General features: G+C 40.8%; 1 protein-coding gene across 2 annotated transcripts in view; it reads right to left on the bottom strand.

The window, feature by feature from the left end:
• The window catches only part of TTBK1 (tau tubulin kinase 1), a 108997-nt gene that overhangs the window by 65510 nt on the left and 18179 nt on the right, over positions 1 to 25308 (bottom strand). For both annotated transcript variants that reach the window (XM_064647789.1, XM_064647788.1), the window contains exons 3-6: positions 20390 to 20537; positions 7718 to 7791; positions 4917 to 5057; positions 3550 to 3654 (exon numbers count right to left, since the gene is read on the bottom strand). In XM_064647789.1, coding sequence (XP_064503859.1) covers positions 3550 to 3654; positions 4917 to 5057; positions 7718 to 7791; positions 20390 to 20537 — 468 coding nt within the window. The remainder of the gene's footprint in view (positions 1 to 3549; positions 3655 to 4916; positions 5058 to 7717; positions 7792 to 20389; positions 20538 to 25308) is intronic.

Genomic DNA, 25308 nt, shown 5'->3' with positions numbered 1-25308 from the left:
TCTTTTTGCATTAGCAATCTGTCCCATTTTTCACAACAGCCAGAGTCCCCTTTGCTAGCCAGCATGTTGACTCTGATCCAAATGCCAGAAATGCTCGTGGTAGCCAAAGTAACAGCCTTCAGCCAGACCCCAAGCAGTTCCCAGCACACAATGGGCACCAAATGGCTACATGACTGATGCACATCTGCTCTGTGTGTCCAAAGACTGACTTCTACAACCCACAGCGAAATATCAACTAAGGAAACTGTCAAGAACAGCTGAGCTTCCCTGATTGCTAACAGAGGGAAAAAATGTTGCTGATGCTTCCTTACATACCTTCTGGCCCCAACCATCTTCTGTTTTTATAGAGCAATGTAAGTTTCTACAGACTTATCCAGGAGACTTTGCAACATCTGGCAATGGGCAAGTGGTAGAGGCTGAGACCGTCCCATGAAAGCAAATCTGTGCGGCAATAGCTTTTCTCCAAGGAGTAGCATTTGTGCTAATATTAGCATCCCACATAAGGTAGATCAGTTTTGTTTTCCTAGAAGCACAGGATAAATTCAGATTCAGAATAAATTTGGATTTAATTTCACCAAGTGGTCCATAACTTCATAAATGCTGAGCAATCAAGTTGAACTGTCAAGAAGCTGTCCTCTCTACAAACATACAAATCAATACCACTGTAGTGCACAGTGATACAATAGTATAACAGCACTTGTCAGAAGCTCAGTAGAATAACAGCTGTCTAGGTAAAAGCTACTGTGATAGCCCTTAAAAGAAGGCCTGGGAAGCCAGAGTGGTAACAGTTGAGGATGGAGAAACTAATGCTCAATGAAGACCATGCAGAGTAGAAGGCATTAATCAATCTCTAGAAAATCAGAATGAGACCTTTTTAGGGACAGACTATGCTATCTGTCTACTAAACAGCTTTTTGCCTTTACATTAAAAAAAGAATGAATGCTGTTTGGCATCAGTTAATTGCACCTAAAATAAATACAGAAAACCAGTGCCAGCACAGATTTCTAGAGTATTTTGCTCCACAGAATCACTATCTTTTCCCATTTTCAAAATAGAAAAGTGACCAAAAATTGTAAGGCAAGTCATAAGTTAAAAAAATCCCCAAACTCAAACAACAAATGCTAGAGGCCTGGCTCATGACCAGAAAGTAATTCAGAGTCTTTCTGAAAAGGTGATAAGTAAGACTCAGGCTATGAATTTCAGAGGATATGAAAACAGCTAATACTTCTTATGGTACTATTCATAAAGTATGACAATGCTTCTGAAACTGTAAGAAACTGCATAGAACCTACTTGAGCAGAAAACGTCTGTTAATAATTGAATATGACTGAAAGTAAAATTGAGATATGCTTTCAGAAAATAAGAAAGTGAGCCCCTTCCCTTACCTATGTTGTGTATTGTACCTCAGAACCAAATCCCAAAAAAACTAGGCTCTTGTTATAAACAATCATGTTATAACTCTGGAAATTGTATTCTTCATGGATAAAGGAACAGAAAGAGAATGGAGAAAGAAGAATCTACCTTACTGGATTGAAATAATCTCTTTGGTGAAATAATTTATAAAGTTCTTATTTAAAAAAACCAACCAAACAAACACAAAACCCCCACAAAAAACTTCTCATTTCACTTGCCTTCATACCACCCTTCATCTCCTTCCTAATCCTCAGTGCATTACTTGGGCAGCAATCACAATCTGCTTCTCCAGACAAATGTCTCGGTCTGCAGGCAGCAGGGACACAAAAGGACTGAACAGCCTGGTGACTATTTTATAAAGTTAAATGGCATTGAAGTGAATATTTATGTGGTTTTTATTGTATCATTTCCGTCAAAAAGCCTCACCTCCTGAAGTGTGGCATTGGAGAATAAGTACATCAAATATATGAGACTGTACCCCATAAGATCCTCCTACATCCCAAACAGAGACATTTTACCCCTTTCAGCAGAGCATACCCCCAACACTCTGGGGATTGCATGTATCTTTTTAGGAAAAGATTATATGTCATTCATTCTTCTATGAGATCCATCTGTGGCAAGCAAGCAACAACAACCAAATTGACCAGAATTACAAACAACCTTCTCCAAGTCCTGCATTTTGACGAAGCCTCCCCCCCTCACCCACACCAACCCAAGCAGAACACAGTTTGCAAGACACTGCTAAAGAATCTTTTGCCCTGGAAAATGCCAAAGCTGGATGTAGAGCTGTTTCCAAAAACAGGGCCTGGGAGGAAAACAAAAGTGAAGTAATTTTAAATTAGAGTGAGAAAGGAAAAAAAATAGAGGATTCAAAAGAAGATACATCTGAAAAAATTAGTTTCTTTAATTGTAAGGAAAGAACAGTATTCAAACAATGGACTTGAAATACAGACATAAACCATAGCTGTTTCACTGAAGCAATTAAGACATTTTGCAGAAAACCAAATGCCAGTTTTAATACATAATGAATTCTGACTGCAGAAAAAGGAAAGGAGTGGGGCTACATTTTGTAAAGGGCAATATGGAGAAGGGTTATCCCCAAACTAAATAGCACTGACATGGAAGACCAGTAGTACATAATGTGTGTCTTTTTAAGGATAAGATGCAGGCACAGCCCTTGGAGCTGCTCCCATCTACAGGTAAAAAGTAAACACTTGCACGGTCCAACTGAAAAGAAAATAAAAGAAAAATCCCCCAGGTATGTTCATCTACTAAAGACACAAAATCTGCTCCTTTGCTTTCTTCCCACTACCAACCATCCCCTGCGCTACAGAGCCTCTGTATTTAGCTCACACATTGTCAACATTTTCCAGAACAACAATTATCTTGCAGGTGGAAAAGGTATCCAGACCAAAAGGTATAAGCCTAGGATGATAAACAGAGATTGTTTGAGCCTCTCTGCTTGCACTGTGTTCTGAAATAAATCTAGGAATTCTCTGACAGATACCTAGACCATCTTGAAGCTTTACATATTTTTATGGGTGACACCAGATGACACAGTGCTGGCAAAAGGACTAATGATAACACCCATGTTACATGGCACAAGTTATGCTCCCTGCCCTTACCTTCACTCCAAGCAGGCACACTGAAATACTCCTGCTAGGAAATCTGGACAGGGGCAATATATACAAAATCAAAACCAGGCAAGGGTGAGAACAGCATACAGGTTGCAATTTACAGTAAGCTCAGCCTCAGAGATCAGGTCAGCCTTTAACTTCTAACACTTTTTTTATAAAAAGTTTTAAGAATACACCAACCTGTTTCCCCAGAACACAGAGAACCGGACTAGACCAGTCCCCTGGGGCTACATAAGTTACATGGCCAGCATGGCAAACCTGATCATCCTAAACAAAATAAAAGAAAAAAAATAAAAGCCACATCCCTCTTAAGACAAAAGCAGGCATCCCTTCTTAGATCCTCAACTCAGCTGAAGTCACCTGCTGCTTCTCACCTTGCAGAAAATGCAGTCCAATATAATGACCAAACTTAACAACCACAAAACAAATAGAACCACAAAACCTTTCCATGCCTAATCAGTTGTAGAAATGGAAAAAAAATTCCTTGAAATTTACTTACTGGCCGGACTTCCCCAGTGGTGTTGGTATACTGACGGGCCAGGCCAAAGTCTAACATGTAGCACTTTCTGTATGTTGAAGGTAAGCGGCCCATGGCAAAATTTGACTAGACAAAGAAGGAAAGAAAAAAATCAAATTAATACCAGCAACTTCGGTAAGACTGGCCATTTGTTAACAAAACTTTGTCATATAGCTCCGCATGCCTCTGATGGAAACAAGTCAAAGAGATTAATTTTAAGATGCACCTTAAAAACCATGATTAGAGAATCATCGCCTTGTTAAGAAGTTCACTTTGCAGATAAGAGTCTGTGGAGTCTCAAAATAACTAAAATTCACATTAGCTTTGCTAAATTTCAGCTGCTCTGAGAAAGAGCTACACTTAACACCACTAGCTCTGCAGTGAGAGCTCCATCACTTCCATAACAGTCTGGAGTTACCGTAGACAAATGCTTCTGTTCATGGTTCAGCTTCTAGTATGCATTATTCTGCCCTAACTCCCAGAATCATCATCCACAGTATTGCATTGCCTGAATCTATCTGAATATTCAGGCATCTAAAAACCTCTGAGTTTGCTTCTTAGTAAATAAACCAATACAAGCATATGAAGCAGCTCCTTTTTTTAACCTCCATCCTTAAGTTCTATCCTTTACCATAATGGATGGCTGCTAAAGGATTTGTGGCCAATCACATCAGTGACTGATTTTCAGCTGAATTTGATCATTTAAAAGCAGCTGATTTTGAAAGGAGCAAATGAATCTGCTGGAAGGAAGGTAGTCTTGGGTATGGTGTAGCAACAAGTGTTGAGGTCAAGCAGTGAAGAGCTGTAGGAAAAGGACTGGCTTCTACAGAGAAACTTGGAATTACTGTCCTTCACTTAGGCAGATGACCAACACTGTGAGTGTGTTTCTGACACTAGAAACTGTGCTTCAATTTTTTGGCAGTTGCTCAGAAAGGATTAAGAGGATGATTTAGCTACGTCAAATGCACGAAATAGCATTTATTCAAGTGATGGGTCACGGAGCAAGACTTCCTTTCTGAATTCCTTTAACAGTAATAATTAGTTGGGTTCCAAATGACTATTCAGAACTAGATTGCTTCATCACAGGATATTGAGTGGTACAAGTATGACTGACAGCTGCCAACCCACCATGGAGCAGCCTCTGCCCATACAAGCTAGTTTGCTATGCACTTAAAGGAAACACAATACTATATTACTATTCTGTATTTATAGAAAATAGCAAATGTGTCAGTGGCAGTGTGCAAGGAGACCTAAATGTATCTGCTGAGATCTGCCCATATTCAGACTGTCTTTATTGACTCAAGCAGAACAGACATACAACCAAAAGGAAAATTTTCAAAACAACATACAGGCTTGATGTCACGATGCAGGAATCCCACAGAGTGAATGGCTTCTATTGATTCTAGAATCTGTTTGCCTAATCGCAGCGTTGTGCTCAGCGTGAAAGTCCCCCGAGGCTGACTCCTTCTGAGATCTGCAAGATTTCGGCCCTGAAACAATCAACAGAACACTTAAACCATCACATGAAAACACAGCATTTCACAGCTTCAAGTGCTAACATGCAACCCCAAAAAAGCAGATATGCTACTCAGTCAGGTGCTCACCTTACATCTGCTTTATTTCTTGTATAAGATCTTCCAGTACTTCATTTTATCTTTTAAGTGATGTATTTGCTGATAAGTAGATACCAGACCATTATCTTGGGGAATCAGCTGATGTACTATTTGTGAAATAGGCACAGCATGGACAGCAGTGCCTCAGACTGCATGAGGCCAGCATCTCCTTATTGTTAAACTCAGACTATGCAGAAGCTGATTTAAGAACAACCTTTGACTGTTCCCTGAGCCTTTTAAAGATTAAGTACAAATTTGGTAAGCAAGGCATGAAGCCACTATCTATTACAGCTCACAGAAGCAGTTTCATCAGAAACTCCCTAGCGCACACTGTCTAGTCCAAGCTCAAGCCAGCATTGTTGTGGCAACATCACAATGGGGAAAGTTGTCTTATGAAGAGAATCATACCCAAAATCAGGAGAGGAGGATTTTTCCAGAGACTTTAAACTTATTAAAAGAAATTGCTAATTTACCTCCACTTAAAGAAATTTCTAGGGAAAACCAAAAAGGCTACCAGCTATGCATGGAAATGAAGACAATTCAGCAAAATAAAAAAAAAAAAAGGAAAAAAGGACACTGTAAACGCAAGAAAAAACCCTGTGTTCTAGTGATAATAGATGAGTTCAAACAAAATTCCCAACAGAATATATATAAAAGATTCCAAACATCTGATGAGAAAACACAGATTGCTCTTCAAAGCAGTGAAATGCCATCTATTCATCCCTCCATTTCCAGTTCTCAAGTTATTTAGAGACATTAAGGTGCCAACTGCAATTGGCTCTTGAAGCTCTAGTCTCTCAAGTTTGACCCATGTTTCACTTCAGGGCTCTGGACCCTTGAACAACCACACCTGACACAGGTCAGCTAATAGGTACAACCTAGCCACAGCAGCTGGCCCAGGTTTGCTCCTTAACATGAACAAAATAAGACTAAGTCACTTCTCTAGTGCTTAACTTCTTAAATTTCTGTGACAGTTTACTAGAGCCAGCAGAGTTTTGTCATTGCTATCCTGAAACATCCAGGTAAGCACTTAAAGGAAACAGACAGCAGATCTTTCTTTCCACTGTAAATGTCTTCCCTGGACACCAGCTCTCTTAACCAATGGTAACACGGAAAGCAAGGCAGATTTTTTCAGAGCTGCACACTGAAATGTGCCATAAATTTCCCCAGCTGGTTTGCGAGATGGTCTTAGACATCTGCTCTCCAGAAACAACCCAAGGCACGTGAATATCCAATACAACTACCAGGAAAAGACAGAAAATGAGCATTATTTTCCAAATAAACACCATCAGGCTGGCTATGAAACAGAGCAGATGCAGAGAATTGCAAAACTTAAGAGTGGAAGACTCAGTCCCAATGACTGAAAAGAAAAGGAGAACTGCAGTACACAGCAGTCAGAGGGACACACAACAAACCAGGTCTCAGCAGGCCTTGAAGCTGAAGAAGAATTTTAGCCTGAAGGGTAAGAGTGCAAAACTAGCTAATGCTTTATGTATCAATGTCTTCATTTGCAAATAATGAAATTATTTTTAGCTCTATCTACTCTACGTGCTCAGTTACATAGAAAAAGAACAGGCTAGAAAGTAAAAGAATCCATGCAGAGAAGTTTTTTGCCGAGGTAAAGTCCCTTTCATCATGCTTATTAAGGACAGGACTGGGGAGTTAGAAACCTTGTTCTTCCATGAGCTCCAGATTAGCCCTTTCAAGAATCATATTCGCACTCACACTGCAGCAGCACTAATAGCCAGGATTGTTTAGAGAGCAAAAGGACTTTTTCTATCCATAACTGCAGTTGGGATGCCAATGATGCATAAAAGACAAACCCAAGCACCAGGAATTTAGTGAGTTTATACATTTTATATGCCTTCCAAAGCAGAACTATACTTCAAAAAAATTGGAAGTTTATTTTAAAGAAGTACTGGGGTCTGCTGGTATCTGTTTTACTTCCTCTACTGTCTAGCAGTAGAGTCACCATGTGGTAGCTACCCAAGTATTCACCCATACTGAATATCAGCAGTGTTCAAGCAGGAGTAAACACTTCCACAGCAAAAGCCAAGCTACTGCTGTTCTTGGGAGAGACCGGGGAGACAGAGATCGTGGCCTTTCATAGAGAAACTGTGCTGTTCATGTGACACCACTGGCTCTCACCGCACTCCGCGCTCTGATACAAGACAAGTATTTTGAATGCTGCATCACAGTGCTCAGCAGGAAATATTTCAAACAGCTGCCACTGCTGCACAATACTCTGGGTTGCTCCTGTGAGCATTCTGAATGGACTGCTTTTACCAGAAAGTGGTCAGAAAGCCACCTCAAATAGAAAAGCAGAGCTATGAAATATTTTAGTACATCTTGTCAACTGGAGCCATTCTGATGGATGTCACAGCAACACCACCCCTTCCCCTTGTCTCCCATTCCACTCTTTTTCTGTGTACAACAAAGTCTTTAGACTGGTGTTTGGTCTTATTCTCTTATTGCAAATCCTTCGCTGCGATGCCATCTCTATGGAACAGAAGAGAGAGGTGAAGAACAGAACTCACCTGAAGCTGCATAACCACATAATTGAATTTTTCGTTTCTTCCACAGCCAATAAATCTGCAAACATGATCCTTCCCTGAAAAGAAACAGAAACATACAGAATGGAACTAAGACAACAACCCTGTGATCATGATTTTTAGAAAAATGGTTTCTGACCCAGGTCTGGTAACCATAAAGTGGTATCACATAAGGAGTTTTGCAGAACAGACTGATTATGTTTCTCCTTCCCAGTCTCGTAGCTCAGTAGAATACTGACATTTAACAAGAAAGCTGCCTGTGACATGGCCGTGAGTGGAAATCAGTGTCAGGGTTCCTCAAATCCTGACACAGGCCACAAGTGAGAGTGTGACAAACTGCAGTTTATACCACCACGCGCACGCAACAACACCACAGCTACCACCATTCCTGAACTAAAGTGTGGGTAACACACATGACCACATGGTTTCACAAGTTCACTGGTAGCACAGCTCAGCTTTACTCAGTAAATGCTGACTTGTACACACCACCACTACACCACTACACCTGCCTATTAGCACTGCTTACCCTGAAACAGCTAATCTAATGTTACTTCAACATGGACAAACCCTGATTTTAATAGTCAGAGACATCTGGAAAAGAAAGATGCCCATGGAAAAAATCCATTGAAACATTTGAGCAATTCCATAACAACAGAAGGAAATAATATAAGTAATTCTGTGTCAAGTTCTGGCGTGGTGTTAGAAGTACATACTACACCTATTCAGGCAAAATCAAACAAAATAAGCCACCTCACAATACGCAGCTAATCCTCAGGGAGGGAGCAGAGGCTGTGGTTTCAGATCCTGACATGTAATGGATTTGCAATGGTTTGCTCTCTGGATTATCAGAAGGGGAAGTATGAGGCATGTGTTCCCCTAAAAGCGGACTACTGATAACAGAGCAAAAGTTGATGCACACCACAATGGTGAACACTTGGTTTCTGGTGAGGTTTCCAAGCAGGGAAGGGGGTGAGAATCACTGCATAGCTTTGCCCTATATGTCTCTGTAGCACTTGAGCAATGGTGATTTTTAAACCAAAGCTTATTGTTTGATACTTCCAATTTTAAATAAAAAAAGGAAAAACATGAACACATACAGTAATCAGTAACTGCATTGCCCTCGGGGCCCTGCTATTGCTGTCATTGCACCATAGGTCTGGGGCATCAGAAACTGCTGGGGACAGCAAGATATGACAGAATAGGGATGTGGAGGGCAGCAGGAGACAAAGAAGCAGCTTTCTCACTAGAGAACTAGAGCTTTGACCAGAGCAATAGATACAGCTGTGGAATATGGAGTTTCATCCCAGGACTCCTGGTAAGAGCATCAAGATTCTGCCCTCCAGGGCCCACCAGTATCCCACAACAGAACACCCACACTCTCTCTGCTACCACAGGGAGATAACAGAGCTGCTGGCAACCAAAACTGGAGGGACAGAGACTCTGGCTACTCCTTAATCCATTCAGAAGAACAGGCTTAAAACAAACAAACCAACCAATCCTAATATCCACCAACATCTGGTTAGATGAGCAGTGTTTGCAGAGCCTTCATGTCTCTGGCATGGACATTATCCAGTTTCAGGACTGAATGCACAAGACCATGCTGAAACCATCAAGGAACGTCACAAACCCCCATATTTCAGGAAAAAGATATTGAGAGATTAGGAGAGTACCCTCTTCAGTATGTGTCAGGGCAGCCTGCACGCTCTTCCCTGATCCTCGTTTCTCACATAACAAGCCCATGGCCTGTGTGTGCCCATGGGTACTGGGTGCCACTGGTTTCCTACTATTGGCAACTTCATTGTGAATTCAGTGTTGATTTTGACATACAGGTTTTTGGTTTTCTGAGGGAAGTCCTTGAGACACTGTGTGGAAATACCAGAATTCCTGCCCTGGGCATTACCAAGACTCAACTATCCCACATATCTTCCTGCCATGGGTCCCAATATGCTGCTTGCCGACGTGACCCTCAAAGCCAGATTTGTGGCTACAAAGTAAACATATCTGAATAACCTCAGAAATAATGAATTATATTTCTTTAGGAGTTCATGCTACTTCTGTGCTTCAGCAAACTGGTCATCTACACAGGTTTCAGACAGGATGGGCAGGTCAGTGCAAGCCCACACTCAACCCAGACATGATTCTCAGATTTGCACAGACCAGCCTGGCTTACTTACAGACACTGAGTTCCACTTGGCTTTGTTTGCCTTTCAGAGCACCAGGAGATGGATACTGAGGCAACAGCCAAAACGATAACTGTTTCTAGTTACAGTGCAAGCTATTGTGTGGTAAAAAAGGGTAAAATAGTAATTTTTTACACCCTTTTATTGTTTTAGATGATTGCAAAGCACCGATAGGCAGGACACCATGTGCTTTTTATTGCTGTAAAACTACAGACAACAACACCTCTGACAGGTAGAACCTGGCCATCTAAATCACTAATTTCAGCAAAAGAGGAATGATAGTGTCCAATTATATGACTCAATACACATCCTTGCTAATTTGATACTTCCTCTTGTGATTTCAAGTGTATTTCTGACACCTTTTGGTTTTGGTTTTTTGTGGGTTTGTTCTGTGTTTTTTTAATCAGTTTCCTCCATAGTACTATTGTTTTCTGGATCACACAATTTTAAAAGAAAAAGTATGTAAGTTTTTAGTTTATTATCTTTGAGAACTGTTTGCATGTTTAGGATGGCAACATGTTTCCACTTTCTATAATTTTTGAAAATGATTAATTGACTGACAGTTCTGGATGACCTGCATCCCAAACTGACTTGATTTTATACTGAATCCTCCTTTCCAGCCTAAAATGGGCTTGGATCTGACCTGTTGGTCTTGGGAATTTAGGCGCTCTCTGGAACAGCTCTCCCATGCAGTACTCTGCAACACAAGCAACACCAGGAAAATAAGAAGAAAGGAGGTGAGGGAAAACTGTGCCAATTTCTGCATGAAATAAAAAGAATATAACAAAGTGTAGAGAAAGCAGGCCATATTTAGAAGTAGTGCATATACAGGCAGCTGGTCATATGGATGGGATAAATGCTTGCAGCATCAAACCCTTTGGATTCTGGAAGCTTTTACCCATCTTTCATCTAAAGGAGGCAGCAGATTACAACTGTTTGCTCTCTTGGAACAGTTCAATGCCATGCTGAAGTAGCAGATGGAGGCTGACAGTCAGGTGTGACTTAGGGATTCCTGCAGATCAGTCCTGAGGCTGATCAGAACACTGAAGTGCACAAGAACAATCGTGTTAATAACCTCCTGTGCAGCCAGGATGATGGAACTGTCATATTTCCCTTTAAGGCAGCAGGAAATAGCCCCCTCTTCTCATACATGCCCTCCTCAAGCACGGAGATCATAGCACAGAGAGCATCAGAGCATATTTTAACCCAGAAAAGAAAGAAAAGGGTGAAAAAAAAGTTTTTTCAAGGTATGTCTAGTATGGGAAGCCTCATAACTATTTTACTGCACTAACTGCTAGATGACAGTTGCTCCTTTGCTAGACTATTATGCTCAACAGCCACCCTGATATTACAGAGGATCAGAAGTTATACCATAGAAAATATGCTCTATATCTGTATTTGTTAATTTCTTAAACCATACAAATATCTTCCAACAAAGTAAAGAACAGAGCAACAGATTATAAAGAGTTTTGTCCTGTTAACTAACACAGGAGGAATAAGTCAGCCTGATGCTGACTTGAGAAAAGTTTCAGAGTGTTTTGTTTCACAAGCATTTAGTTAAGGCAAAATTTTAATGTTCAGCCATAGGAAAATATTCTTTCTACAGCTGTCTTTTAACTACAATGAACATAATAATCTCCCACATAATATTGGGTAAAAATTACAAATATTTCAGTCACCGAAATGGTCTTCACCATCCTTGTTCTGAAGAAACTTAAAAATTACAGTCTATAATTATGTTCTCATGTATAAAAATAACTTCAAGTATTTGGCAAACCCTTCCACCCTATGATAGATACTCATTACCTTCTAGAGATATGATTAAAAGCCCCATTTTAATACTTTAAAACTTTCATTACATGAAAAACTTTCATTACACAGAACTTAAGAAAACTAAATTATGATCCTTTTTTGAGTCTATTTTTTCACATGGATGAATTTCAAACCGCTGGACACCAATATTCATTCCAATCTTCTACTCCTTTAAGTTCTTAAATATTCTTCATGTATTTTCAATATAGCAATGAAACTAATAAATAAATACTAGGAAAGAAATATGTGACATTATCATTGCAATTTGAAGTTGGTGGTTTTTTTTACAGACTCCATATTTCCTGTGTTTTCACCTGCAGACAAGCAGTAACTGCTCTTCTCCACAAAGGAGATAAAAATTTGAATATTTTTATTTTATGCTAAAATGTTGTGATTCATCTCCACTGATTAGCTGTCTCATTCCTAACAGTCCACCCAAAACACTACAGTAACTTCTACTGCACGGATTATCACAAATCTCAGTGCAATTGTTACTCTTATTACTGTTACCTTACCACTTCCTGCATTTTCTCCTGCACAAGACCGAAACCGACACAACAGCAGGAATTCAGCAGTGCCCACCAGGATGGTGGCAGGGAAAGGAGAATGTAACATTAACAAAAAGTATCAGAGCATTGGGTTTGTTCAGCCTTCAGGAAGGCAACAGAAGGGAAACCATCTGCTGGTTGTAGCCACCAAATAGAAGAGTGCTGATAAGATGGAGTTCGACTTTTTCTCAGAGGCTGTCCTGGTTTCAGCTGGGATAGAGTTCATTTCATTCCTAGTAGCTGGTGCAGTGCTTTTGTATTTAGGATGAGAATAATGTTGATAACACAGGGATGTTTTGGCCATTGCTCAGTAGTGCCTACTGTAAGTCCAGAACTTTTCAGTGTCCCTGCTCTGATGCACAACAAGGCAGGAGGGAGCACAGATGGGACAGCTGACCCAGACAGGTCAAAGGTATGTTCCATACCACAGAATGTCATGTCCAGTATATAAACTGGAGGGAATTGGCCAAGAGCCACGTATTGCTACTTGGGAATGGGCTGGGCATTGGTCAGAAGGTGGTACACCACTTGTTTTTCTTGGGTTTTATTCCTCTTTTTATTTTGTTATCTCTCTTTCCACTACTACTATTATTGCTATTATTTCAATTAGTAAACTGCTCCCATGTCACCCCACAGGTTTTACATTTTTCCACTTCTCCCCATCCCACCGAAGCAGGGGAGTGGTGAGCAAGCACCTCTGAGGTACTTAGCTGCCAGGTGAATTTCACCCAGAACAGAGGCACACAGAGCAGCACTGGACATGAGCTGCAACATGGGAAGTTCCCACTAGGTGTGATTTCTTTTTCCCCCATGAGGATGGTCAAACCCTGGAACAGGGACCCAGAGAGCCTGTAGGATCTCCATCTTTGGAGATTATCCAAAACTTCACCAGAAAAAGTCCAGAGCAACCAGATCTATTTCTTTTCTGCTTGGAGCAGGAGGTTGTACCAAAGACCAAAGATCCCCCCTGCTAGCCAAAATTTTCCTCTGGATCTATTTGTGTCGCATTCACTTTTTCTTTAAGGCTTGCCTCTCACATTAGCAGCAACCTCTGACCTCTCTAATCATAAATGCAGCTGAATTCCAGAATCATCAGTCAAGTTTTGTTTTATTCAGGTAATACATGAAGTATCAAAATCAGGGGAATACTGTAGGCCAAAAATAACCACCATGGCACAGCGATCCAGAAGCTCAACCCCACAGATAACTGCCTAGAAAAAGCCCAAGTGCTTAGTGACATAACTTGGTACTGCTGGGGTCACTATTATATAGCTGTGGACATGTAGCTATACAATTGCTCTCACTGGCATTTGGAAAGCTGCAGTTGTTTCTCAATTCCCTACATTATAATATACATTTTACAGTATTCTCTTCTTTATTTGCCTGTCAATGTCAGTGTCAGCTTATCACAAATTTTGTATTGTGGGGATATTGAATCCACTTCCGCACAAATACTGTAAAGAAAAAGATCCAGCAGGACTAGAAAGTGAAATGTGAGTTATTTTCATCATCTTCTAACTTTACTTGGAAATGGTGTCTGTAGCTTGGCAAAGCTGACTTGCATACAGTTCTTTTCCTTTGGAGTTAGCAAGTTTCATCTCTGGCCAGACAAACAAGCTGACTTCAGGGACTTGTCAACTCAGCTGGACAAAGGAGTTTTTAACATGAAAGAAAACAAATTCTATGCTGGAAGTGAGGCTTAAATAACTACATTATTCAATAGTAATCAGCTAGAATTTAATCAATTGGGTTAACCTTGCTAGTGCTTCTGTAATAAATGAATGAACTAATGGATGCAAAACCTAAAAGGCTGGTCATCATCTTCCAATCAAATGGTAAAAGGTAAAACTGCCTGACCTTGCATGGCATAATTTCCTCCAGTTGTTTCCCAAGACCACTAACAACTTTAAGATGAGTAACTGATAATAGATCCCACACAGGTAAAGGGACAATAGTGCAGGAGCAAGAATTCAACATAGCCCCCAAAAAAGTGTGGTTTAAATCCTTTTTCATCCATCCTGTGACCTTCCCCCATCCCATACTACCATGGTTGACACAGAAAACATGTGGCCCAAATGCCACATATTATTCAAACACTCTTCCACATGGAAAAATGCAGTGCTGGGTAAAGAGGATCAAGCTACATCTTGAATCTGCCATCCTGTGATAGCCTAAAAGCCTGCTAAGGTAATTTACTCTGCTTTGTAGTCTTTACAGATATCTTGGTTACATCAATCTAGCAAAATACTGTAGAAACATATAAACCTTGTCTGTAAAAGTAATAGAAACTGAATTACAGAGGGTTAAAGGCACCACTTAACACAAAACTCTCACATATGCAAAAAGAAAGGAAAAAATCTAGGACTGGCAAATAAGAAAAAACAAGCAAGATCCTTTTTCTTCCATTATTTTGCTAGGAAACTCCTACCTGTCCAACCCCTGGCAATAAAGAGGGAACAAGCAATACAGACTTGTTTCAGTATCTGCTGTAATAAAATCAGGTACTCAAAAGCTACAATGCCTGTGACCAGGCTGCATCTTGCACAGCTACTCAATATGCAGAAGATCTCTGCACTGCAGGATAAAAATAATCAGAGCCCTACGCAATGAGATTGGTTATACTGAAAAGAAGGCATTTTGAAAGAAAACAACACACTGAAGAGAGCTCAGCAATATCTGGCTGCTGAGCGAGGTCAAAAGCAAGTATATGGGGCCTTGTAGCCTCACACCAGGGCAACACTGCCACTGCAGATGAACTGAAAACAGTGCACAGCACCAGAATAATTGGGCCATTTTAAATTACAATCTGCCAGGCTTCTCCAAAGAGAATCCTAGCATAGGAAACCAAATGCTGTGGCTACATCCGTATTTTGGAGAGCCTGTGGACCAGAAGGCATAGAACGTGCTGCACTGTCCTGGTATTACAAGCCCCCAGAGAGCTCCCAGAAGTGCTATCAAGAAGTAGGTAAGGACAGGGAAAATACTTTTGAATTCAAAGCATCTGCTTCTGAGCCTCACACAGCCTGAGCTGAGCATCTAGAGAGGACACAATACCTGGTCTGGCATGTAAGATAGCTTCCTCATACCCTTCTCTGCAGCAGCCCACTGGATTTAATCAGGGATACTGGTTTACAATTTCTGCAGTTAAGGCTGCTGTTAGAAAAGCAGACTGAGACAGCCCAAGCCAAGCACCGCAAAACTATGCCAGTGCTGTTCTAATAGAGATGTGACATTTTGATTAACCTCAAAGATGTCATAGATGGGAAACTGAGTCCAGATAGTACTCCATAGATGCCCCTTGGCTAGCTGAATGTTGCTCCACAGCAAACCCAGGGTGAGGAAAAAAGTCACAAAGAGAGCAGGCAGGTTTCTGTCCATTTCTATTTCAAAGGAAATAGAATAAATCAGTATTTCAAAGGGTTAGCAAAGCATTGAAGGGATGGAAAAACATCTGCTCATCTAGAAGTGACAGTACTCTTCCTTCCATATGTTCAATCATAGGAAATCATCCCATTTTTTCTCCTCATGATTCCAAAGAACAGGATCCTCAGAGTCCTAGTTTATAAGAGCAATGAGGTTTTACAGCAAGTCCCCATACTGCCTTCAGTCATCACAACTACCATGTGTCAGTGTTCAAAGAGTGGCTTTGGGTCATGTAAGGTTTTCTGAGCAAATGGACACGAAGTTCCATTTCAAGTGGACACCAAATAGTCTCCAAATCCTAAAGCAAACCAACAAATGGTGCCTCAGACAGGGGGGCAGATTAAAACTAACCCAAAGCAAAATTTCCCAAGTACATGAAGTTTATAGTGTAAAATCCCCAATATATCTTATCTTTTTTCCTGTTTTTACTTTATTATCCCTACACTTACCAACTACAGGCACACATTTCTTAGTGCTTTCCACCATTAATTTTTCCTATCATTTCCGTACTTGCATGTATATAAGAACCTATGACTGCAAAAGTCTATTCTCTAATGTGGTTCCTTGGACTCTTCACAACACCTGGTAGCTGGGAACTGCAGAGCAGCCTTCTTCAAGGAAGGAATATTTTCTGATCCTCCAGGTAAACTTAGTCCTGCATATTCCATCCACAGAAGGGACAGATAGGCCAAAGATAGTCATGTCTGACAGCAGTGACAAGCAACTCCTGTAGTTAGGCCAAAAGGGTTGCTCAGGCTGCTGTTGATAAACGGCAGAGGACTTCACCTACAGCAGACAGTGGGTAAACACATAATGTGATCTCAAGTAAAAGAGAGATCCAAATTCATAAGCTGTAGTTGCCTTAATGCCACCACGTGGTGAAGATTTGGAAAGAAAGACTTGTTTTCATGGAAGGGGCCTGGCATCATGGGTGATCCCATCTGCTTCTGTTGCAATGAGGATATCAGTAAAATCAGGTGCTGGGGAGGGTGCAGGCCTCCTTCAGCAGCAAGGACAGTAGTACACATTGTGATACTGAGGTCAACATTCCTAATGGTACCAAAAAGAATGCAACTTCCCTGTTCCCCCAAGCAAGTTTTCTCAACACAGAGAAAACAGCTTTGGTTGAACAGTGCCAAGCCCCTGTCAGAAGACAAATGTAAGCCAAACAGTGCTTGACAAGGATGAAAATAAAAATGCCATCTCGTGGTGCTCTGATTAGAATTGACCAGATAGAGTGGCACCAGAGAGAATGTCCTGAACCCTGCAAGTCCAGCCTGAACAAGGAAATATTCTACAGCAACTGCGTGGGACCAAAAGGTTTTGATTTTGACTAACACAGTCCATGGAATGCAAGAAAAAGACAAAAACTTCTTGGGTAAAGGCACAACAGGACAACCGAGAGCTTCAGCTCATCAGCTGCTTGAGCAAGAAACTTTCTAAGCTGATTCTCAATTGTGTTTTACCCAAAGCATAAAAGGGCACCATTGCTGATGTTTCCCACACTCAAGACAGTAAACAGATTTGGAATTTTAGCCAGAAGATGATCTGTGATCCTTGCAATTAACAGTGCAAGTCAGAAAGAATTTTGCCTTTGGGAAACATAATAATATCTAAACACTGAAAGAAAAAGCAACATACAGCTAGAAAAATCAAATCAAGTATGAGCAGAACAGAATGACACTACAGAGCAGTTAAGAGATACTGACATGCCCACACGTGATCTCAGATTGCCAAGCACAAGTATCTCAGAATCATTTGTTTTGGAAGGGACCTCTTGAGATCATCTAGCCCACCCCCTTGTCCAAGCAGAGACAGCTAGAGCATCTTGTCCAGGGCCTCATGCAGGTGAGTTTTCAATATCTCCAAGGACAGAGACACAACCATCCCTCTAGGTAACCTGTGCCAGCATTTGACCACCCTCAGAGCAGAAAACTACACACAGTGTTTATTAGAAGGAACACAGATTCTCTCAAGGAGTCATTATCTGCTTAGTTCCCCAGTTGTTCTGTGTGGACTGCTAGTGCAAACAGGACACTGTGAGGGGCCTACCTGCAGCTGTGTTCCTTATGTGGCTATTCCACAAAGTGTCCCAGAAAGCCTAACTGTTGGCAACAGCCTGCACTCCACACCGATCAGGAGCTACCGCGCTGACAAGTCAGGCTGTACCCAAACCACGTTCTGAGGTAGGTCTGCACTATGGGCTAATGGCCAATCTTCTCTATCCCAAACTCTGCCAAGCTCTAGCAACTTGCTAGATTCTGATTACAAGCTCTGAAAAGAGCAGCAGCTCATTAGTCCTTTAAGGTTGCTGTGACATCTAAATAGAAAACAATAAAGGTTACTATTTAAGGGGGACTGCAATGTTCAGTTCTACTAGAAAAATACAGAGGAATTTTAGACAACACTGTTCCCTTGCTTTTCATCTAGAAACCCATGAAATGACTATATCACCTGTGGTAATACCACCAACTTCCTCCATCCACCAACTGTTGGATAAAGGCAGCATCTCCCTTTCTGAAATGTTTCTCACCTCTTTGCAACACTCTCAGTGAAAACATACACAATACACGATTCCCAACACTCTCAACCCAATTTCTTATTTTAACTTTATCATTTATTTCTGTAAAGCATTTGGGGATTAACCTTGAACCCAAAAAAGCTAGATTCTTCACAGAACAGCTTGATTAGTAAAAATATGGTTTAAGTAATGTGTCATTCTTAAATGCAGGATAGCTGATGCGTAGCCAAATCTGCTTCTTTGGTCTTTTCTGTCCCTTAATATTTACTAACTGCTTTGCCAGGGGACTTGTCCTAATTCCACACACCACCACTCCCTCTTCCCAATTACAGCATCATGCTGTGTACAAATGTGGGTGTTTTTTCAAGCATTTGGTATTCTCAACTATTTTCCAGAAATAAACACTGGCAGTACACATGTATTAGTCAATGCCTTGCACATTTTCTGATGCTAGTCCTCACTTGGTGATTTCAGGTCACACTTTTCAAGCATTCTCTGCCCTGGATATAATACATATTGACACTAACTATCATGATAGCATTTTCTCTTGGCACTATAATATCTATCATTCTGCACAGTCATACCTTCAACTCAATTCAGAGCATTCCCAGTGTACAACCAAATTAAAAAATCTCAATCACTGCCTTGGCTTGCCCTCACTCCACTGTTTTCAGACCTCAAACACCTGCTTTGCTGTTCTTTGGGAGCTTGTGTATCCAAGCCTTTCACATATCAACAGCAAGATTCCTCTAACAATCTGGGTTGATTTCTCCTTTACACAGATCAGCTGCATATATTACAACACAGTGTATTAAAAAGAGGCCTATCAGTCCTCCTCTTAGATGATCTGAAACGTGGAAAACAATTTGACCTTCAAAACAATTCAATGACTTTTACCCAGAGGCAATCTGTCACAAATATTAAATAACCCATCTCACAAGACTGGCAACAGTCTCACCCTCTAATCCAATCATATCTCTGGAGATTTTGTACAAGAGAAGAAGTACAGACACAAACATAAGGCCACAACACTATCTCTGAAGCATGAGCCCTAGTGATAGGGCTCCTACTCCCTGCTTCAACAGAAGGGGATTCCTCAGACCAAGTGGGAATCCTGCAAAAAGGAACATCCCTTCAGAAGCATATTATACTAGAACATAGAAACCGTTCCTGTCAATAGCTGGCCTTGCCTTAACAAGGAAATTATGCAAAATGCACTTCAGCAAACAGCAGTTCTCAGTTCCTTGTTTACATCCTCCCATAGCAATCAGTTTTTAGTAGAAGACCCCTTTACTGTTCCTTCAGCCAGGAACAACTCCAGCAAGACAGCTCCCTTGCACCCTTTGGTGTTAAAATGCATCTCATCACAATTGCAAGAGCCTTTGGGATACTGGCTGGTTTCTTTCACCCTAGACTTTAAAGATCAGCAAATGAAGTTTTAACTTTTAGCCCTATTTATTATAGTTTCATCTCACCAAACAGAAAACAGCACCCTGATATAAAGCAAGTCCCTCTTCAGTGTAGTATCTTCAATGGCAGCAGGGCTGGATATGAGCCAAGGAAGGCTCCCATTTTGCTGCTTCCCAGTCAGTTTGAAATCTGCTTATAAGCTTTGCCAGGTTCAGCTATAGAAATTGATGGCCCCAAGGCTGACTTCCACATCCAAACCAATATAAAGCTGTGTTAGGAAAAATTAAGAATAGACACATCACTTTACACTTTGCCCTCACAACAGTGAGGTAATGAAAAATTAGCTAATTGTCAGTTTCCCTATACTTTGTCTTATCCACTTTTTGCACTCATCTACTAGTCAACCATTTTCCTTGGAGACTCCATCACGCTTAGAGTGCTCCCGGTCCTCTGTGAGGCAATCAGCTAACCTCATTTCCTAGTTAGATGCTGCTTCCTCTATTTCTTATTTTCTGATCAGTATCACTAGATTGCAGAGACCAGTGTACTAGTAATGCAGTTGAAGTCTACTCATTGTTCTTATAGCCTGGCAGACAAAAGTAGTCCCTGTTGTTGGAACTCACTGGAGTGAGCTGAATGACTTAACATAACATTACATATAGATGAAAGCTGAAGAGAAAATTATAAAAACCATTTGCAACTTCAGATTCTAGTTGTTAACATGCACAGTAACTTAGCACTTCCAAAGGTCTTTCTGCCTTACCTTGCAGCTTTTTCAGGACAGCCACTTCCATCTTGAGAACTTGCTTGGGCTGCTGGGCTGATTCTACCTTCAAGGCCACGTTCTCACGGGTCAGCAAATCCATCGCCTCATAGATCTCCCCAAAGCCACCACCACCAATCTTCTTCAACTAGAAAAGTACAAAGAGATTTGGTACGATGTACATGACAGAGAACATCAAATTGGCTCCCACAAAGCCAGGCACTAGCTTCTTAACTGTGTAGAGAGAACCAGCTCAGTTCCCAATCTGTGCTGTGGCTGAATCCCTTCACTGCACAGCTAGGCAAAAGTCCAGCTACCCACTTGACTGTGCTATGTATAAATTCTTTGCTGTAACAACAAAGAACAAGCCTAGCAACTAATGACATGTGATACATTTAAAAGCAAAGGATAATGCCTATTATCTCTGTAATGTTCCTGCCAAAATTCAAGGAAACACTTCAAGGATGTAGCAGAACCACTATTCAGACCATGTTAGATAAAAACTGTCATTCCCTCTCAACAAATTCATTTCTGCAGTAAAACGTAACCATGGTAGTTGGAACTAAGAAATAAGATAAAAGAAGTTTACATGTCATTCAAAGGATTTTAAACACAGAACAAAACATCCACAGGAATATTTTACAAGATACTTGACCTTCTCCGCTAGTGAAGTTGCTTCATTGTCACATTTCAGTAAACTGTCAACTGCATTACCTCAAAACAGTTGCATACAAACCACCCGTAGAGCTTCATTGTTTCTCATTCTCTTGTTCTATTTATTTAATTTTTAGTTTGAAGTCCAACAAAATTATGCTCTTTGTATCTCTGAGCAAAATTAAAGACTGTTTCACAATAGGATTTTACTATTTCAGCTGACATAAACTCAAAGCTAAAGAAGTCTAAGTTCCAGCATATTTGATATGTACCTACTAGAGATAGATCATCTGCCTGTTCTAGAGTAGCCTCCCACTCAAGAGAGCAAATCGGGATCCTCTGCCTTTCCTGGAAGGTGATTCCTTGATCCTCCTTCTGCTGAGACTTGACAGCATATGTGCATATATTTATATACGAGCATGTATAAGACAGACTTCTAATGTGTTGCAAGTGTCAATGTGCAAGTGCCAGGAAAATTATTTTATATTTGTTTCTCTTGGATACATTTAAAGCATACTGTGCTGTCCAGGAAGAAATTCAAGTTTACAGCAAAGATAGATCAGGGTTCCCTTGATCTGCTTAGCACTTGTTCACTGAACCTACCTGCAGCCCTTCCTTTCAGCATTTTGTGTTCCCTATGTGTTAGCAACTGCTCTGGAAGCCCTGAACGCTGCTTCTTTCCAACAGCAGCAATAACACTTCAAGAGAAAAAGACGTTTCAGTCACACAAACATGAATCTTACATAATGTTTAATGAGGTTTAGATGATATATTAGTGTCTTCTGCACCACAGAAGGCCTGTCCAGTTTGCTGAACAAAGGGCCCTGGGCAGGGTTTTTTCTTCCTAAGGTGACCCAAAATCATTTGCTTTACTGACTTGCAGGTCAAGAAAAACAGTTCCACATGAAGAAGGAAATATTTTCCGTATTAAGAGCCTGGCTATCGTCTCTGAAGCTATTTCTTGATAACCCTACGAAAGCTGCTATCCAGAGCCATTCTTCTTTTTGACATTTTTTCTCACAACCTTCCACTGGGCTAAACAGGCATATGCATACAGCCCAATAACTAGGTCACCACATATTATTCATAAATAATTACAGTGCAGCCCTATTTCTACTTGGAAATTCACATTAAGTTAGCTGGCTATTAAAAATCTTTCTATCGAAACAATACCACATTTGGCACAGCAACAATATGCCAGCTAATACCTCAGGATTCAGTACACAAGATCTTCTGTTGCCTGATGTATTAATGGCACAAGAGAAAGGGAAAGGGACAGTGAAAAGCTACAGAAGGCAAAAAGTTTAGTTGGGATCTGGAAGGACTTTGAGAAAGACTGAAAAACTCTCAGTTGGAACATGGGTAACATAACAAGCAAAAGTCAACAGTAATAAATACAGCACAGCATAGCTGGGATGGAGAAGAAATACAGGCTACCCAAACATCTCAGTGGGTACATAATTCAAGAAATGGATCTGGGGAGAAAAATTGCTGAGCCAGCACAGGCACACATAATGATCTTTTTCCATTCATTGGCCCTGAAAGGGACAGCTCTGATGTCCAACACAGTTGTCAAAATGCAAAAGTACTACAATACAAATGAAACAACACAGTAATATGATTAGGATAGTGGCACTATCAGGATCTGTAGGAAGGTCTAGTCACATACAATGAAAATATTGAACACCTTGCTGCTAGAGGCTCTAACTGAGTTAGAAGTCATTCATTTCAGGAGTAAAAGAATGATCAGGAGCCTGGAAAAACTAAGGACAGACTAGGACTACTACCTCAGAAAAAGCAAAAGAATGTGTGCATCAGAGAAGCAGGTTCAGGAAGAAAAGTACAATATTGAGACTGCACACCTGGGAAAACAGCCAATTCAGAAGAAAAGTAAAAGTCTATAGAGAAACAAATGTGAGATGACACGAGATCAAGATCGGAGCTTCTGCTGAATCAGCAAACTGATTTTACACACACATTCCAGCCAATGGAATGCTGTCAAAGCTGCCTTTGCTTCCTCACACCCTTTCTTACCCTCTCATGGAAATTATTCTCAGGCATACTTTTCCCAGCACATCAGATGGTTCTATTCAACATTACCAGCACTGCCATCCTCCTTGATTTTTCAGCAACATCCAGAGGCTACCAACAGCCATTTCCTTTTCTTTGTTGCAAAGGAAGTTGTTGCAACTCAAGGTCTTGGCTGAGGTCAGGGGCTTATGACACAAGCATTTCCTCATTGCTTGGGTATTCTGTGGGAGATCACTAAGGTGAACACAGCACAGGCTTCTGCTGGACACAGAGAAGAGATGGGCATATACCACTCAAAAAACCCCAAACCAATAATGATACCACAAACACAAAGTCAAAAAAGAGAATGAAACATCTAACTAGAATGACCTAAGTTGCAATCACGAGTCATCAGCCTATGCTAAGCCTCACTGCCCCAGGAATATTCTGTTCTCATCGTTTCCTACCTTCCACCAGCCCATTTACTGTTAAGACTGGGATACAGGCTGACAAAACCAGCAGGACTCATTCTACCTAAATGCACAAGCCCCTGTGCATGAGTCGAGTGGCCAGGTTTCCATTACAGGCTGTGAGGTCAAGTGAACAGTTCATCTGATCAAACACAGGTTTGGACTCGCACATAGACAATCAGTAGTTACATAGGACACAAATGGCTCCCTTTGAAGTCTCCTTTAAATATTATGAAATATTTTGGATTTATCCTGAAAAAGCCTCTAGTAGCACAATCCTCCAGAGCCTATAAAAATCCAACAACAACAACAACACACAGCCTTCTCACTTAGCAGAAATCAGTATTCTCAGAGAGACAGTTCAAAAAACCAAGGCAACACACAACTCCAATCAAAAATAGCTTTGAATTACAAATTTAATCTTTTATTTCAGAAGCATATATGACACCACTGCTCTAAACAAAGTCTGCCTTCCAAGGATATTATATAAAGACCAGACCCTCCCAGGATAACCAAGGCAGGAGTGGTTCAGTGTCAGGATCGGTGGCAGGGTCAAGGAACAAGAATGTGTGCTCTGAATCCAAAGCAAAGGACCAAACAAAAAGCCAGTGATCTATAGTGAACTCAGCCAGGGTCAAGGTTGTCATCCATAGGCTTCAAATGTTTGACAAGGTCAAACAATGACTACTGTTACTGCCTTTTAGGAGCACTTGCATAGTCAAGCCTGCAACTCCTGTAGCCCAACTCAATGGGCTCCTTGATTCAGAAATTGCTAGAAGGCCTCATCTGACTTAACAGGTGAGGACGAGTTGAGTTGACCTACATTCATCAAACTCTCAAGAGTCCACTCAACTTGCTCAAAAGGACTGCATCTGATCTCCAGGGAAACAAACTCATGTACAACAGGCATGTGACTGAGCCATGAACTGAAAAGGCAATCAAGAAGCCAACCAGCCACATCCTAAAACATCTGAAAACCTCTCAAAGCCCACTTAAAGCAATTCAGAGTGAGACCAAAACAGGCCCCAAGACTGAAAAAGAACCTTCCTTGTCCCAAATTCCCTCTTGGAATCATAAATGGCCCCTGTGAGCCAGACAAGGTAAAGAGTTCACAAAAGTGTGTACGACTTCCAGCAAGGTTTCCAAAATAAACAGGAGAGCTTCAGTTCAAGAACTTCAGAAACCTTAAAGAAAACAAAGCATAGATTGCACCTAGCAAAAGAACATGTACATGAGTCAACACTTATATTCAAAGCTCAGTGCAGAAGCTGCCAACTCTATCTTGCTAATAAGTCTCAGTTGTGAATCCCCAATAAAAAGCATTTAGGTGAAACAAAGAGATACATCAATTCAGCTTTAAGGCATCCACATTTATCCCTAGTTCAAAGCAAGCACAAGTTATGTTTGTCTTTGTTCCCTCCCCTGAACAAAGCTCTTCACACCATTCAGAGCACATGTGGATCAAGTCACCCTCTGGGACTCAGTAAAAGTCGTGTGGTCCCAGTGCTGTCTAAATTTCATCCAGTGAAAGCATCAAAAATATCTGCAAGTAACAAATGATGACTCAAAAGAATACTTCTTCTAAGTCCAAAAGTTTTGATAAAAACCATAAGCACTGCTTGTCCATGTCTTTTTTCATAAATAAGAACAAAAATCTTATTGCTGTCAGACAGCCAAATTTTACTGACTTCGAGTGACAGGAAAATGAACAAGAGGCCAACTGCAGAGAATTAACATCTTCATTTGTCAAAGCTTTGTCAACCAGCATATAGTAAGAGAGGAGGA

The sequence above is a fragment of the Pseudopipra pipra genome, chromosome 3, assembly GCF_036250125.1.
Source record: "Pseudopipra pipra isolate bDixPip1 chromosome 3, bDixPip1.hap1, whole genome shotgun sequence".
NCBI lineage: Eukaryota > Metazoa > Chordata > Aves > Passeriformes > Pipridae > Pseudopipra > Pseudopipra pipra.
Note: the sequence above shows the minus strand (reverse complement) of the source record. Positions and strands in the feature narration are given on the sequence as shown.